The sequence below is a fragment of the Juglans regia genome, chromosome 14 (assembly GCF_001411555.2).
Source record: "Juglans regia cultivar Chandler chromosome 14, Walnut 2.0, whole genome shotgun sequence".
Classification (NCBI taxonomy): domain Eukaryota; kingdom Viridiplantae; phylum Streptophyta; class Magnoliopsida; order Fagales; family Juglandaceae; genus Juglans; species Juglans regia.
Window position 1 is genome coordinate 24,810,266 of NC_049914.1, and position 16,955 is coordinate 24,827,220.

The 16,955-nt window shown below is 37.4% G+C and overlaps 1 protein-coding gene across 2 annotated transcripts; it reads right to left on the bottom strand.

The window, feature by feature from the left end:
* Positions 1 to 9,434: 9,434 nt before the first annotated feature.
* LOC108994663 (protein TRAUCO-like) lies at positions 9,435 to 13,357 on the bottom strand. 2 transcript variants are annotated; one of them, XR_004798325.1, is made up of 2 exons: positions 12,006 to 13,357; positions 9,435 to 9,897 (listed from the first exon to the last, which is right to left on the bottom strand). XR_004798325.1 is itself a non-coding variant. In XM_018969967.2 (2 exons), exons 1-2 carry the CDS (start codon positions 13,196 to 13,198, stop codon positions 9,632 to 9,634), a joined length of 1,317 nt encoding a protein of 438 aa, XP_018825512.1. In that variant the 5' UTR covers positions 13,199 to 13,355; the 3' UTR covers positions 9,435 to 9,631. The 2 variants fall into 2 exon arrangements, 1 of the variants encoding a protein (XP_018825512.1); XM_018969967.2 differs by having other exon boundaries at positions 12,148 to 13,355.
* Positions 13,358 to 16,955: the final 3,598 nt, after the last annotated feature.

A 16,955-nucleotide genomic window follows, 5' to 3' on the forward strand; every position in this document is an offset into this window, starting at 1 on the left:
AATGTCAGGGTATAGATCCAGTAGGTTCTGTATAGGTCTGGGAATGATGGTTGGTGCTTGGGATGGAGAAACATGGTCAATGAGCTGCAGCAGTACCCCTTTCTTTTCTAGAGCCGTGGCCCTATTAAATGCTCCATCTTCCATTAAAGTGTTGCCTCGTAGCCCCGTCAATACAACCAATGAGTTCTGGTGAGTGAACTGCATGGTGAGGTTATGGAAGTTCCATAAAATCGACCCCAGCCCGTGCAACCATTGCATGCCAAGCACAACATCGCATCCTGCCAGCACTAGCAAATACATGTCAATAGAAAACTTCATGTTTTGGACAACCAATGGCACATCTTTCAGTGAGCCCTCACTTTGGATTTTATCTCCATTTGTAATTTTCACCTTAATTTTGTCATCTGTGGATACATGGAGGGAGAGTTTGGGTAATATGGAAGGGTCTAGGAAGTTGTGAGTACTTCTAGAATCGATTAGGATTGTGACTGGCTGATTGCCAATTCTACCCACCACACACATGGTCTTAGGGTTCAAAGACCCAATGATAGCGTGTAAAGTAATTTCTGGGACTTCACCAGAAACTGAACTATGTTGTGTGTCTAGCTGGTCTGTTGCTTTGCTACTATCCATGTCAACCACTTCATAATTTTTTTCTATCTGTTCAATTAAGTACAGCTTTGGACTGGAACATTTGTGACCTGAGGCCCACTTTGAATCACAAGAGTAGCATAGGCCCTTACCCCTACGCTCTTTCATTTCATGTTGGCTGATTTTATGGACTGAGACTATGGCTTTAGGATTGTTTTGTAGGCTATTTGTGGCGTGAGGCTGCTGGAAAAATTTAGGAGAATTTGGTTCATGGGTCTGATTGGCTATGGTGTAGGATGGGTTGCGGTATGGGATTTTTTTTTTTTGGATTGAAGACTTTTCCTCTTGAAGCTTAGCAAGTCCATAAGCTGTGAGTAAATTATTAGGATTGAACATCTTGACTGTTAACCTTATATCATCCCTAAGGCCACTGAGAAAGCAACTAAGCTTGTAATTCTCAGATAACCCATTCAGCCTGTGGGATAAGGCTTCAAACTCAGCCTTATACTCTACCCTTCTGTCTCAACTTAGCCAACTGTTCCATTGGATCATCATAAGTGGTTGGCCCAAATCTGATTATTAATGCCCTCACAAAAGCATCCCAACTAGTTATCCCCCCAGATTGTTCCAAGCCCTGGAACCAAACTAAGGCCTTCCCTTCCATGTGTAAAGACACTAAACGCAGTTTATTTTGAGGAGTATTATGATAGGTAAAAAAATGATTCACCTTAAATAGCCATCCATGGGGGTTCTCACCGTGAAATACTGGAAAATCCAAACGGATAGGTCTTGGCTGGATGTCCGTATTGTGAAATACTAGTGAGTTTCTGTTTTCGTGATGGTCATTGTGTTCTTGGTGACTAGAAGAACCTCCTGACAATGATGTTTTCACAATGTGCAGATCTGCAGCTATCGTGGAGAACTGAGTCATCATGGTTTCCATTTGTTTTCGCATGGCCAACATTTCTCCTCCGATTTACTGAATTGGCTATCTGTGCTCTTGATGTGCAGCTCCGTAGCTTTCCGCTGAGCATCCAAACCTTCTTGCAAATCTTTCATGCGTGTGCTTTCAGGCATTGTAACAGGGCAGGAAAGGGGCTCTGGATACCACTTGTAATAGATCAAAATAGGAAATAATAGAATGCAAACAATTTGCTGTAAATTTCATATGTATTCCATAAGAAAAGATAGTACTCTCTTCGAGGGGAGCTCCTCCATAGATGAACTGTCTAACAAAATAGGATAACAGATTCTGCATGCCCTCTCAGGCAGTTGCTATGCGAGATATACTAGTAATGTGTAAAGACCAGATTATCCCTATGTGTTTCGGGTTACAGACCTAAAGGAAATACATGCTCTAAGTAAATAAGGACTGGGCCTAAGGACTGGGCCCTTGGTTTATTCGAAGCCCACGCAAGCAGGGATAGCTTCATCAAGCCCTTGCTCGTGCTCCAGCCCACGCCAGCCCATCTAAAAGGATAGCTTCTGGAATACTCTTGCTACCGACACCCTAACTCCAAACTCATGTCACTCGCCTTTCCCTGTCTGGTTCTTCTTCTTGCTATAGCGGCGTGTAACACACCCAATTTCGTTGAGGAAGAGGATTCTCCTTAGGTTCTGGTTTGGACTTCATTACCAGGATTGCCTCCAAATTACTTTTATGAATCGATTTTACGGAGTATTGGAGGGGGTTTCGGTAGGTTCTTGAAGATGAACAATGCAACGACGTGTGTGTCTCGTTCGGAAGCAGCACGAATTTGTGTAGAAATGAATGTCTCAAAGCCGTTGAAGCATTTATTTTGGTTGGGTACACCGGGACTGGAGAAGAGTCATTTTCAGAAGGTATTTTTTGAGACGATGCCATTGTTTTGTTTCAATTGTTGAAAGCATGGTCATTTGGAGAATAAATGACTACGTCGGGGAAGAACACAGAATAAGGATAAGCAGGTTGGCAGTTTTGATGAGGGGAAAATAGAGAAGCCGAAACAGATTTGGAAGGCAGTGGGGTCTCGTGGTAAAAAGATTCCGTTGCCTGAACATGATATGGCTGTGATGGCACAACGGTAGTCGCGAAGAGATGCTATTCTAGAGAGTATTCAGAACCGGACAAATGAGATGATAAGGGGGTTGTGAGATGTATTTTTTTGTGGCACTGAATGGTGAGGTGCATGATCAATGTCAGGTTGATCGTCTAGATATTCGGTCTGATGATTCAGAGATCAAGGTGGATGGTGTTCATAGTTCAGGAGACCAGTTTCAACCGAAATGCTCTTAGGAAAGGAGAGAAAGTTGGTTTGGTATCATTGAGGAAGATACTGATAAGGAGTTCCAAGCAATGTTTTTAATTTCGTACTGTACCGGCCGGTACGGCCGAAATTTTTCGTTTCGGCCGTCCGGCCGGTACAGGTACTAGATATATACCGTACCGGCCAAAATACCGGCCGTACCGGCCGTTTCGGCCGTTTCGGCCTAAATTTCAGTCTGTACCGGCCTATACCGGCCTATATTTCAGCCGGTACCGGCCGATATTTCGGCCTGTGTTTTTTTTTTTTCGTTTTTTCAAACTACAAGTTTATTTTTTGACCCCCAATTTAGATTAGACTATTTATAATTTATATGTATGTATGTATTTATATATAATTTATTCATATATAAACTATTATTTTAGAATATAATTGTTATATATATTTATATATATAATTTATTCATATATCGACTATCCCGAAACGGTACACGAAACGGTACCGGTACCGAAATATTTCTTTTCAGTGTTTTGACTGGTACGCCATCCCGTACGGTATTCAAAACATTGGTTCCAAGTGCCTTCTGTAAAACGATCTCCTTGGAGTTCATTGAAATTGAAGATGAAGCACTGGAATTTGAACTTGGTTGTAGGGCAGAGAGGGGAAATATAGGGGTGGAAGGGTTTGATGATGAGGATGAGGGGCTGTTTGTTAATGGTCGAGTGGTTTCGGATGGGGAACTAGAGGAAGAATTAAACGAGTTAGCTACAAAATGTTTTGATTCGGATCCGGACATGAATGTGCCTTTAAAAAATTGAGGGGGGTTAGGAAAGCAAAGTCCATTGTGATTCTGGAGTGAAGGACTCGCTCCAAAAAATTTCTTTAATTATGATGCACATACTTACGTGGAATATTAGGAGAATTCTTTCGTCGAAGAGTAGACTTCGGCATATTTTAAATAAAAGTAGCCCTTCAGTGGTGGCTCTTTTAGAACCATTTATGGGTGCTAACAAATGTAGTCGTTAGGCAAGATGGATGAAGCTACCTCATTATTTTAATATTGTTGAGGTTCGGGGAAATTTTTGGATTTTTTGAGACGAGGGATTTGATTTCGAGATAGTTTCAATGTCGGATCAAGCAATTAGTGGCTACTTTGTTCATGGTAATTGCCGAGTGCTAGTGACTTTTGTGTATGCAAGTTGTTTTCGAAGAAAATGCTTGGACCTTTTAACATTACTAGGAGTGATGCAGAGAATGTTGGTGGTATAATGCAGGCATCCCGGGCAAAAGTTGAATTTAATAATTGTATTCATGATTGCGGTTTAGTTGATCTTCCTTGTGAGGGGCAGCGATTGTCTTGGTGTAATGGAAGGCTAGGGGGGAGACGTATATGGGCAAGATTGGATAGAATGTTGGTTGATACGGATTTTCTAAATTTATTTGCAGATGTCTGAGTCTTATATCTTCCTAGAAAGTCTTCGGATCATTGTCCAATGTTGGTCTCTTTATTCAGGGAGAGGGGTACTATGGCAAGACCTTTCCACTTTCAACGTATGTGGGGAACTCATGAAGGTTTTCTCTCTTTGGTGCAGAAAGTGTGGAATGATTCTGTTGATGGATGTTATATGGTGCGAATCAATCGGAAATTAAAGGCTTTGGAAAGGGTCTTGCGAAAGTGGAATCTGGAGGTTTTCGACAGAGTGGATATGGAATTAAAGGTGCTTGAAGAACGGATTGTCGGTTTAGAACAAGCTGTGAGTATTGTTTATTCTCAACAAAATGAAAGTGACTTATTAATGTGCAAACAAAAGCATTTGCAGTGGCTTCACCATGAGGAAGGGTTGGGTTGCCAAAAATCTCATGTGAAGTGGCTGGCGGAAGGGGATTCCAATACTGCTTTTTTTCATGCGATGATGAGAGTGAAGAAGATAAATAAGAAGGTTGAGCGAATGGTGCTTGAGGATGGTCGGGTGCTGGGTTCTTCAGAGGAGGTCCATGAGGGTGCCGTGAACTTTTTCCAGGCCTTGCTTACGACATCCAGTGTGGAGTTTGATGAGGCGACACTTTCTTTGATGTTGCCGTCGGATTCCGTGCAGGAAAATGAGGCCTTATGTGCTATGCCATCCATGGAAGAGGTAAAAGTAGCTCTTTGGTCTATTATGTCAGATAGTAGCCCGGGCCCGGATGGTTTCTCGGCTAGTTTCTTTATATTGGCATGGGATGCTGTTAAGCGTGATCTCTTAGGAATGGCCAAAGAATTTTTTGAGGGGAAACCATTTTCGACTTTTTTTGGTGCTGCAAATTTAGTATCGATTCCTAAGGTGGATGAGCCTTTGGGATTTGGTCAGTTACGGCATATTAGCCTTTGTTCTGTTGTTTATAAAATCATAGCGAAGATAATGGATTTTCAATTGGCTCTAATTCTTGATCGCCTTATTTCTTCTGAGCAGGCAACTTTTATTTGGGGAAGAAGTATTTTTGACAATGTCTCTTGCACAGGAATTGGTACATGGTATTAATCATAAGGTAAGGGGAGGAAATGTTTTGTTAAAAATCGACATGGCCAAGGCTTATGATACGGTGAATTGGTGTTTCCTTTTGGAGGTGTTACGTAGGCTGGGTTTTTTGGATAAATGGAGAAATCTTATTTTTAATTCGATATCTTCTCCATTTTATTCGGTCATGTTAAATGGTTTTACAAGGGGATTTTTTAAGGCCTCTCTTGGCTTTCGTCAAGGTGACCCCCTTATCACCTTATTTATTTAATTTGTCGGAGGAAGTGCTGTTGTTGATGTTGAATCATGAATTTCAGTTGGGAAGGATCAAGTGATTCAATGCAAGTGAGGGAACTATGATTACTCATTTGTTGTATGCGGATGATCTTTTGATTTTTGCTAATGGGTGAAAGGCATCTATGTGAAGGCTTATGGAGGTGATCCACAGGTATGAGACTATGTCTGGGCAGCTGATTAGTCCGAACAAGTCTTCAATATTTTTCTCCTCTAGCATTCGTATGAGAGGAAAAATGTTTTGAAGAGAATTTCTAGGTTTGAGGAAGGGGTATGGTCGTGCACTTACTTGGGGATTCCATTGTATGTGGGGAGATTGAAAATTCGGATGTTCAATTCTTTATTGGTGAAAGTTCAAACGAAATTAGCGGGTTGGAAAAGCAAGCTTCTCTCATTTGGTGCTAAGATTACTCCTATTTAACATGTTTTGAATAGTATGCCAATTCACATGTAGAGACTCAAAGTGTAATTGGTTTTTGTGGAAAGTTACTGTTCTAATAACTCATTCAGTAGCACTAAATTATAATTTGTGATTGGTCACTATTTGATCAACCATATATATATATATATATATATAGTAGTAGACCACCTTGTTCTTTATATTGGATGCTCTGTTCTAGTCTTACATCCACCGCAAGCTAAAGAATTTTCATATATATTGCCTGTTGTATTCTAGTCTGTCTTACTTTGCAAGATAAAGAATCTTTACATTGCCTGCTCTATTACAGTCTTATCTATATCAACGGGAAGCTAAAGAAGTTGAGTTGCCGAAGTAGTATGAAACTGAAGGAGGTCAATATTGTACTTGATGGTGGTGGTGCTCATTAGACTGGTATATGGAGATGAGGCAGAAGAGTAACGAAATGAGGGGAATGTCCTTGGCATGGAAGGATCTTACCGCTGTGGTTCCAAACTCTGGAAATGCACACAGCAGGAGACTTCTTGATGGCCTCTGTGGGTATGCTAAGCCTGGGAGAATCATGGCTGTTATGGGTCCTTCTGGTTCTGGCAACAACCCATTGTGTTGGATGTATGCGTATGCGTATTCTTTTTTTTTTTTTTTTGACCAACAGGTTTTAGAGAAGAGGACTGCTATACAGTAGCCTCTACACCACACTTTGTCAGTATTTTTTTCTTCTATCATCTCCCATTCTCCCGTAATCCCATTTACCCATCAGGTCTCCCTCCCTCTCCCCCCTTGAGATTTGCCTCTCTCACTCAAATCGGCTTCCTCTGCCTAATGAAGCTCGAGATCCTATTGGCGAGACAGTCTACAGCCATGTTGGTGCTGCCGAGATCCTAGAACTCGGGGAGGGAGGGAGGAAGGGAGGGAGTAAAATTAAACTGTGAACTGGCAATGATGAACTGGGTTTGTTTTGGGTGTGCTTCTAGTAAATCGGCCGGTGAGAAGATTTTCTCTTTAGAGAAAGGATCAATGGGCACTATGGGATTGCAATGTATATTCTGTCTAATTTTTTGCTCTACTTTCCCATTTCTAGCTGTGATGTGGATTACTTCTAGAGCCATAACTTTCCCATTTTTATAAAAGGCTTATGCAACTTATCCCTAGTATTACTTAGCCAGAAAACCCTTGGAAGATTGGCGATTGACCAGAAGAAACTAGCGGTCATCATCATGATCCCCTACATACATGCTTTTATCGATGATTGGCAATTTAGTTAAGGAGAATGAATAATAATATATACAAACTCCAAATGTACAAGCGATTTGTCAAAAGTGATGTACTGACAAAAGGCTTGATCCTAGCATTACTCTTTCTAGCTATCCCCCAACAGGTAATTAACTATTGCTTGGGCCGGACAGATAATTAACTAGAAATTGTATGTTTCAGACTTACCTTACAGAAACTGCCTTGATAGTGATAGAATGCAAGTAACAACGAAAATATTATACTAAAGTAGACAATATCCAATTATCCATCAAATAAATAGTAAAGCAGGAAAACATTTTTTTTTTTAAAAAAAACAAAAAAAACAAAAAAACTCAGTTTGTGGACATGTAAAAACATAATGATATGCAGTACATCATGATTCAGAACATGAACGACCTTTTTTCACCCAACAACATTTTTACACTCTGATATGCAGCATAAATTCCACGTATATGCACAATACATCAGTGGCAAAGAACATAATAACAATATAACCATTTATTAAAAATAGTAGGCATTGAATTCCGCAATGTTCAACTGAAAAATGCAGGGAGCATACAAGAAGGATCTGATAGGCCTTGAGTTTCATTCTCTTACACCTGGAAGCTCAAAACTAAAAGGCGAGGTCGTCCTCACTAGCATGCTTGGCGTTCCACTGAATCATTCAAAGTGATGAGACTTAGAGCTGTTGAAGTCATTCTCATATTTTGTAGATTCCTTTTCTTTACCATCCTAAAGTTCAAGGAGAAAGCTTCACCCTGCCTTCGATCACCTTACACGACGCGAACTCTACAACATGTCAATCGTTCAGGAAAACACCACCTTTTCCTTCCAAGAGGCACCAACCTCTCCGTTCATTGTCTTCACAACGTCTCAACGACCTGATGTATTAAGAGTCAGCATCTGACACTGTTCTGATTATAGGCTTTTCTGTCAAAAAGTAAATAAGATGATGAAATGGGGATTAAGTTCACATAGCAGCAGTCAAGCATATAAGGGAAGAAACCATGTATCTTGAATTTGAGCTCTTACATCAATTTCTTTCAGCTATGATGAGTGACCTGAGCTCCTGCATTGGAATGATGTTGCATGTGTTTTTAATGCAGTCAGTTAAATTATTCTGTGGTCCACGCTGAACTTCGTGGCATCACTTCCCTAAATAGCAAATTGTTCCACACGCATGTCATTAACTGCCAAAACTTCACCGCCCACAACCTCAGTATAATTGCTCCATCTAGCAGCCCAACACGGATGGCATGCATATCTGAAGGTACAGTCTTGTCACTGACTCACTGTATCCAACAGCAAATTTTTTTATAAGTAATAAGATAATTGTATTATCAAGTAAATAGAGATAACCAAGTACACAAGAAGTATACAAGAAAAAACACATAAATACAAACTAGAAACTAGAAAAGGCTAAAAGCAAAATTTGAACTGGAGATGATTGTATTTCCATTGGACAAGGGACAATCCATATCACCATCTCTAATGTCACTTGTGGCCCCGGACATGTCCTAAGGTATAATACATATGGACATGTATATATATCTATGATGCATTTGGAGAAACATTTAGTTCACAAAGAGATTTCAATAAAAGTAACATTTACAAACTGACGTGATTTGTTGTACTACATTAGATTGTAAAACTCCTCTAAAAGAAGATCTAATGTATCACATCTAAGCACATCAATTTAAAAATTTTACTTTTAAGAAATCCTTTTGTGAATCAGCACTTCCTATAATATCCCCACATACATGTAGTAATGTCAATTCCCTGTAGCAGCGTTGGCAGCAAGTACAAGAACAAGAAGATGTGAGCGGGATCTCTTCGACTCTCTATTGGCTGTTTGAAGTGAGATGCCCATCATGTCACCACCACAGCACACCAAAAACGATTATAACTCCTGAGAAGAAAAGGGAAATATTTTAAATAAGTAAAAGGAATATTTGAACATTAATACGGCATAATGTGTGAAACAGAAGGATTTCCACCACTTAGAACTCTGAGCAATCAACCCAATCTGTCCATAAGGAACTACAACAATAATATTAATTATAACATGCTTTTACAGTGCGGCATCACAACAATGAAAAACCAGAATCTCCCACTAGAACTACGATAAAACTATCAAAATGTCATTGGGCTCAAGCAATATCATTACTATATTTCACATGCAGGTTTTCTCTCTTCCATTGAAAGGTCGAGTTTACAATGTCATTGAATAATTTTTTCAGTCGTAATTTAACGGAAAATAATTTACAACAGAATGTTAAACTCAGATCCAACTCCCAGCTCTGCAAGTGTTAAGGTTGAAACGTGCCGCTTGCTGGCTAATGTTTCTTCTCAGTTGACACTCCATTTTCAACTCGGTTCTCAAACCCATGATAAGGAACTTCAACCATGGGCCTAGGCACAGGACGTTCATTAAAGTCCGCCGGAAAGAATTCAAAATCAGGGCCAAAGTTGAAGTTGACTACACAATTTGGCTGATTTGGAAGAGTGTACATTGAAGCAGTAGGGTAGTAGCGACCATCACATAGATCCTTGAAAGCAACTCCTTGACAGATCCCATTCTTGAAGAAAGATATCTCACTTCCTGCACAGAAGAGACAATGTTTTCATGCAAAGTGAATACAGACTGTTCCAATGATAAAATATAGTTAAGATATTAACATCCTCAGTTTAACAAAGAAAAAAAAATCAAACATGCTTATTGTGTCACAAAGTTAAAACAATGCTGAACAAATTTGAAATAATATTTAATGTAATAGTCAGTCAAGAAGGCAGCAATTTTGCATATGAAAAAGTCTCTTAGCCAGAGGTGCTCACACTCAACTAAAGTTGGGTTTTTTCAATTGCCACTGACCAAAGCCAGTTACTTGGATTAGACTTGAGCATCTTTGCCACCAGATTCCCAACAGTAATGCAAAGCTCTAGTTTCCTCTGATGCCGAAAGTTTAAGTACTATTTATTTCTAACAACCTAATTAGATTAAAACCAAACTTGAATTTTGAAAGTTTGCAGCATGTTTGGACTCTTGTAGCGCATAGAGGGCTCTCTCAGTTACTGAGAGAGGCTCGTGTTGAAAACCATAGTTCTTTTCTCCACTCATTCTTACTGCAAGCCTTATGGTTCCAGGTTTGCAAGAAAAAGGGAACAGGAAATTTGCCTAGGATTGAATGAACCATATGGGCAATCAACATGTAGATTTTGTTCAGTATAGCAAAATAACAAGTGCAAACCAACAAGTAGGGGCAGTCAACCTGTGGATTATTTCCAGCCACAATCAGTCCACCACAAAAGCAGTCATTAAAGCAATTTCCAGTCAACTGCTTACCTGACCCTGTGTTTCCAGTATGAGCGGAACATATGTGTTCCATGATATGTGAAAACCATCTATGAAAGCTGACATGCTTCTCTCTCAAAAATTAATCACACAACTAAATATTTAAATCAATCGGGAGGAAACTATATTACAAGGCTCTAGCAAATCTTCACCATGAAAAAGCAAAATAAATAAAGCTCCATAATAAACACCATATATTCAAGCACTCATTTTGAGAACATGCAGAAGGTACGCATAAAAAACTAAGAGGGACAAGGAAAGGAAGTGGAAGGCAGTACTTAAAATATGTATGAAACAAGCAGCACTTAAGGACAGAAACAGCCAAAAATAAACTCTCTCTACAAAGAATATGCATGGCGTTGTCCACATAGCTAAATCGTGGTTAGATGCAATCCATCGCTATAATGATTTTTACATTTGTTGTCAAACAAAGTATACATTGCATCCTCAGACTTCAAATTCGTGGCAGAAATACTTTTCTGTATTTTCTTTGATTTCATATCTGATAAAAGGTCAATTCGGTTCTGAATTATGTTATTCCAACCCCTAGGGGTTGGCTCAAGTGGTAAAGGCCTTAGTCTTGGTGGTATGATCCCTCCAGGTTTAAAGTTCAAATCCTCTTGAGTGCAAATAATTTCTAGGGGCCATCGAACTTTGAATTACCCGAGGTGCACTTGCGGAAAACTCCTCGCTGAGGGCCAATGCAGTCCCGGGATTCGAAGACTTTGTTCTTGGACACACGGTGCCAATAAAAAAAAATTATGTTATTCCAAAACTATTAGATTAGTTCAGTCTAAAAAATTCCAAGGTTATGTCCTACCTTTTCCTCTTAGTTTATATTTACTGTCAAAATTCCTTAACATTAGTGCAGAATGCTTTAGATGAAGGCAATATTTGATAGCTCGGAATATATACAGCCGAGTGCATGCCTAGAAAGAACCAGAAGATATACACTGATGTAGCCAATTCCAATTGATTGGCGTTTGAGGCTTCATTTAATAGAGTACTCAATGAAATTCTGACATCAAACAATCAAGTGCCAAAACTACCATATACGCCTCATGACCACCCTTTTCCCATGCCACATGAACAGGCTCTCTTGACCAACTTTAACATGATTAAAATTATGCCATGTTCTATTTGCTGCCTAGCTATTAGCTTGATCTCGAGCTTGATTCAGTTCTTAGCATGATGCAATACATTTGAATAGAAGATTTTGGCAATCAATGACAAAGCTATAGCCTTGATCTCCCAGATATGGCCAATCAACACGACTTGACAACAGCATAACCAAGAAACAGCCAACAAAGATTATCAAAATGAAGTAGAAATCTTTCTGAATGCACATAAATGCTCACCAACAATAGCTAGAAACAGGGCTTTCTTGCGAATCAAATATTATCATGTCGGCTGTGGAGAGCGTGGCCTCCGCACCGGCTTACAAGTATAGTTTTTCCAGAAATTTATATAGTACACGTTACAGGGCGAAGAACCGCTTACCAGGCACCACTTTTGGGGCCTCCTCCTTGGCATCCGGCGCGCATGAATACCTCTGCCCCTTATACAAAACCAAATGCGGAGGCTTCGGCGGGCACAAACCTCCCTCCGGCAAACTAATGTAGAACCCAATAACATCACCTTCCTTATACCCCTCTTCCCCATACTTCTCCCTCAACGTCTTGTGCACCTTGCTCCCATCAATGTCTCTGTACCCGAAACTGTTCCCGTCATACCCAACAGGCGCCTGGAGGTCCCCTTTCTCAGTGGACCACCCGAGGCGCGTGTGGCCCGACGCTCCCAATCTCACAACTTTAATCTCGAAGTACCACGCGCCCTCCACGACCCCTCTAGTCGCTCTAACCATCCTGTACCCTTTGGTGCTCCCGGCGCTCAATCTGTCGTCGCTCAGTTCGACTTTCTCGGCCTTGTAAATCTTCGAGAGGCAGATTTTCATGTCCTGGGTGTCGTCTGACTTGTCCGGGAACTTCTGGATCGGGGTAATGAGGACGATTTCCTCGGCCGGGGTGTTGTGGTGGTTATTCGACTTATTCTTCTTCTTGCTTTTGCGAGTTGACTTTGTAACCCACACGTTATTGTTCTTCTTCTTATATTTCTTCACGGTCGTCCCAGTTGTTGGTGGTGTCGTCGTCGTAGAAGGGTTCGGGACGTCCTCCATTGGGGCAGCTTTACCGGGGATTAGAGGCGGGGTAGTGAGAGATGAGAGAAGTTTCTGCTTCTTGGGAGGAGGGTCTTCCTCGTCATCTTCTTCGTCATCCTCGTCCTCGTCGTTGTTGTTGTTTATGGTGTTAGTAGTGGTGGTATCGTTGTCGTTCTCGTTGGTGTTGGTGGCACCGTTGTGGGTGGATCTGGGGGATTTTTTGGTGTCAGAGGAAGGTGGGTCGTCGGAGTCGGAGCTCATGGGCTCCGGTTTCACGTCGTTTAGGGGTTCAGCGGCAGTATTATCACCAGGTGGCGGTTCGTTGGTGGTGGGATGTACGGACTCGTCCACTTCGTCATCTTCCTCTCTGTAGGTGGCTTGAAGGGAGTCCATGGCGGGTGGGTTTAAGCTTTGGAGTGAGTAGGGGTATTCCACTCCGTCTCTCTCCGCCTTTTCGTTGGTGGCTTGCTTCTGAGGATAGAGTCGGAGATCAACGGCGGAGGAGAAAGTGAGACCGCAGACCGAGTACTCTCAGTTGGGCTTTCGATTTTGTGTAGCTTTTGTCTTTATGGGTCGTTTAGCAGTTGGGCCGACAGGCCTATTGGGCGTTTTCAGCTCTCTATTTAGTTTTTTTTTTTAGTTATTTCTTATAGAGATTGTTCCAAGCTTTTTTCCTTTACCAAGTAAATTATAATTTTTATTCATAATCTGCCGTCTTTTCATTACTTTCCATAATAAGATATTAAAATTTTCAATTATTTCTCATGTATTTTTGTAATTTTCATAATTGGAATAAATTGAGAAATATAGTTATCTATGTTGCAAATTAAAAAAGATAAATTGAGAAATGCTATAATTATAAAAAGATTTCACAAAATGAACTCATAAACTGGAGTAACTTGATATGATATATTATATTAAAAAATTATTTTAATTGTAAAGTAGATTTAATATTTTTATTTTAATATAATTATTTTAATATTTATTTTTATAAAATCTCTTTATACTGTAACACTCATCGTTGAATATATAATTGATATTTCACTAGCAGAAACTATCATTTCTCTCGAAAATAATTACACTACTCTCCTAAAGTAGAACTCATTCAATAATACGACCTTTAAGGTGTTAAGTTATCCCTTTACGCCTCAAACTACCACTTCTTTTATAAACTGTCTCTTCATTTGAGATATGGTTCTTAAAATTATATCATTTCACTTATTTTTTAAATCTATTTTAATTAATAGATCTAAAAGGCTGAAGTAAATTGTGACTTATGTTTCACTCGAGGGACTAAATTAATGCAAGTTTCTTTATTTGTTAGTTGAGAAATATTTTATACACAAACAAATTTTATAAAAAGTAAATTTATAAACTAATATAATTTGATGTAATAATACATTAAATTATAAAATTATTTTTATTATAAAATAAATTTAATATATTATATCAAATTATATTAATTTATAAATTTATTTCGAGTTGGACGTGGGGATATAAACAAAAGTAGTAAGATGAGAATATCTCTTTTATGTTCTTTTTATATTTTGGATCCCTCAAATTACCACTTTTGACAATCGACTTCATCTATCACAGTCTAATCGGAAAAGATTAGATAATGGTCAAATATAAATTGATGCTGTAAATTGTGATAGTTGAGATGTAAGTAAGGATTTTCATATAATTTATGATGGAAATAAAAATAATAATAACCTGATTGTACAAATATGTTTGACCCATACTTGTATCAATTTCACATCAATATTTTACTTCCATCAACCAACCACCATATCTTTGTGGTCAAACAAAGAGGAGAAAAAGGGCGATGTTTGCAATTATAGATTGGTCTCTACCAACGACAAGTGGTTATGGTTATAAAAAAAATGTTTAAAAATATTTAAGAATTTTTTTTAATGTCTGGAAATCTCTCTAAAGTAAAGCTCTTCGGATTCATTCCAAGTAAACTTCAATCTTGTGCACCGCATTCTTGAAAGTTTTCCTATATAAATCTGGTTAAATCGCTAACTTTTTACTAAGAGGTGTGACCGTAAATGATTGTTTACACCTATGAGATGTTGAACTTTAGATCTTAAAGAGAGTGATATCCCAAAACTAAGGCCTCACCACTTGGTCCAACCCCTTGGGGTTTTGAAAATAATTAAGAATTTTGGTAATTTGAAAAATAAGAGAGAAAAAATTGTATAAACATACTTTTTTTTAAATAAGTATTATAATATAATTTGTGAAAATTGATAGATAAAGTTGAAAAATTATTTGAATATAATATTTTAAAAATATTTTTTATTTTGAAATTTGTAAAAATTGTAGTATTTTTTTATATTTGATTAACGATTAGACAATGGTCATATGAAAGGCTGAAAAATTGAAATAGAAAAATCTTTGGTACTGTTTGAATAATTTTTGTGAATGAAGTTACTCGAAAAGTTGAGAAGTGTTCAAAAATGTTAAAAAATTCTTGACCTCGTTTGTTTTTATAGATGAATTGATATTTAAGTTAAAAGTTAAAAAAATATTATTAGAATATATTTTTTTAATATTATTTTTTATTAAAATTTGAATTGTTTATTTTATTTTATGTAAAAATTTAAAAAAGTTATAATGATTAGATAAAATGAAATAAATAAATTATGAAAAATTATGAAAACAGACAAGCACTTAATTGCTGTTTGGTATTCTCGTGCTGCTTATGCATTGAATGGGATTTAATTTGTTGCTGTTGGTTTTAATTTGTTTTTCCCCCTTAAAAAATCATCCCAAAATTAAACAATTAAGTACGAAAGTTTAGCAACTCATGTGGCTACAACATTGTTACTCTGGATTCAAATTTGCAGGAAAATATGAAAAGTTTGTCTACTAATTTACCCATGCAGAAATATTTTATTTGAATTTTTTTTCTTCACTTTTTTTTTTTATTTGGGCATTTAAAAGTCTTAGATTGTGTTTGGATTGTGAGGTGATCTCAGATATTCTATGAATAGTAATGAAAAAGTAATGATAAAATATTGAATAACAGTAAAAAAATAAATAAAAATAAAATAAAATAATGAATAATAGTGAGAGATTCTCAGCTATCTAGACTAGCCTTTAATCAAGAAGGAAAAAAATTTGTAGTGGCAAAAGACTATTTACCCGTTCAACTAAACTCATGATCACCTATATTTCAAATAATCAAATCTTATCAAATACAGGAAATTATACCTTTAGGAAATTTTTGATAATTTTCAAGTCAATGGAATATAATTAAAAGAGAATAATTGAAATTTTCCTTTTGATTTTTGCAAAAATATTCTAAGGAGGAGGGGTGGGTGGACTTCTCTTTTTTATGTTTATGTTATGAAAAATTATACTCATCATCTCCACACACTATACGCCACACATTAGTACAGCATGGCGGGAATAGAACAAAAATGCTGTTGTAATATATGAAAGGATGATGAAATATGAACTAGGACTTGGCATGCATGTGAGATCTTATATTGTCTAAGTAGAGAGAAATTCTAATAAATAATTTCACTTAATGAATGAGAATCTATATCATTTGGAAGGAAGAAGTTAATAGCCTTTATAATAATTCTAACAACTTCAGTTATAACATTTATTTGTTTGTTTATAGTATTATAGACTTAACAGCTTTTGTTGAGTTGTTACACAATCCTTTTCCCTTATAATTGTTGAACTATTTTAGAGGTTGTTTATAAATTATAATTGTGAGTTTATTCTTTCCTAATATAAACACATATGTAGTTGTCCTAAAGCAATTGTTTAAATAAATAATTTTTAATATTATTTAAATTGTAAAATGACAAAATTTTTATTTACAAGTCGTGTGGAAAGTATATAATGCATATTATTAATGTGATAAAAATTAATTTATAAGATTTAAAATGATTGGATTTAAGAATATAATTTTTTATTTTTATATCAACAGTACCCAATGACAAAGAAGGAAGTGTAATATTTACAAATAGACCACATTACAACTTTTAGCATTAGTTTCTCTATATGCATATGTAAAATTATATTTTTTGGAGGTTGATGTTACATATCAAGAAAAACTTCCACATTACATTATGCATCTTTGAGCTAAATAATAAAAAAATATTATTATTTATATTTTTCCTATATTGCA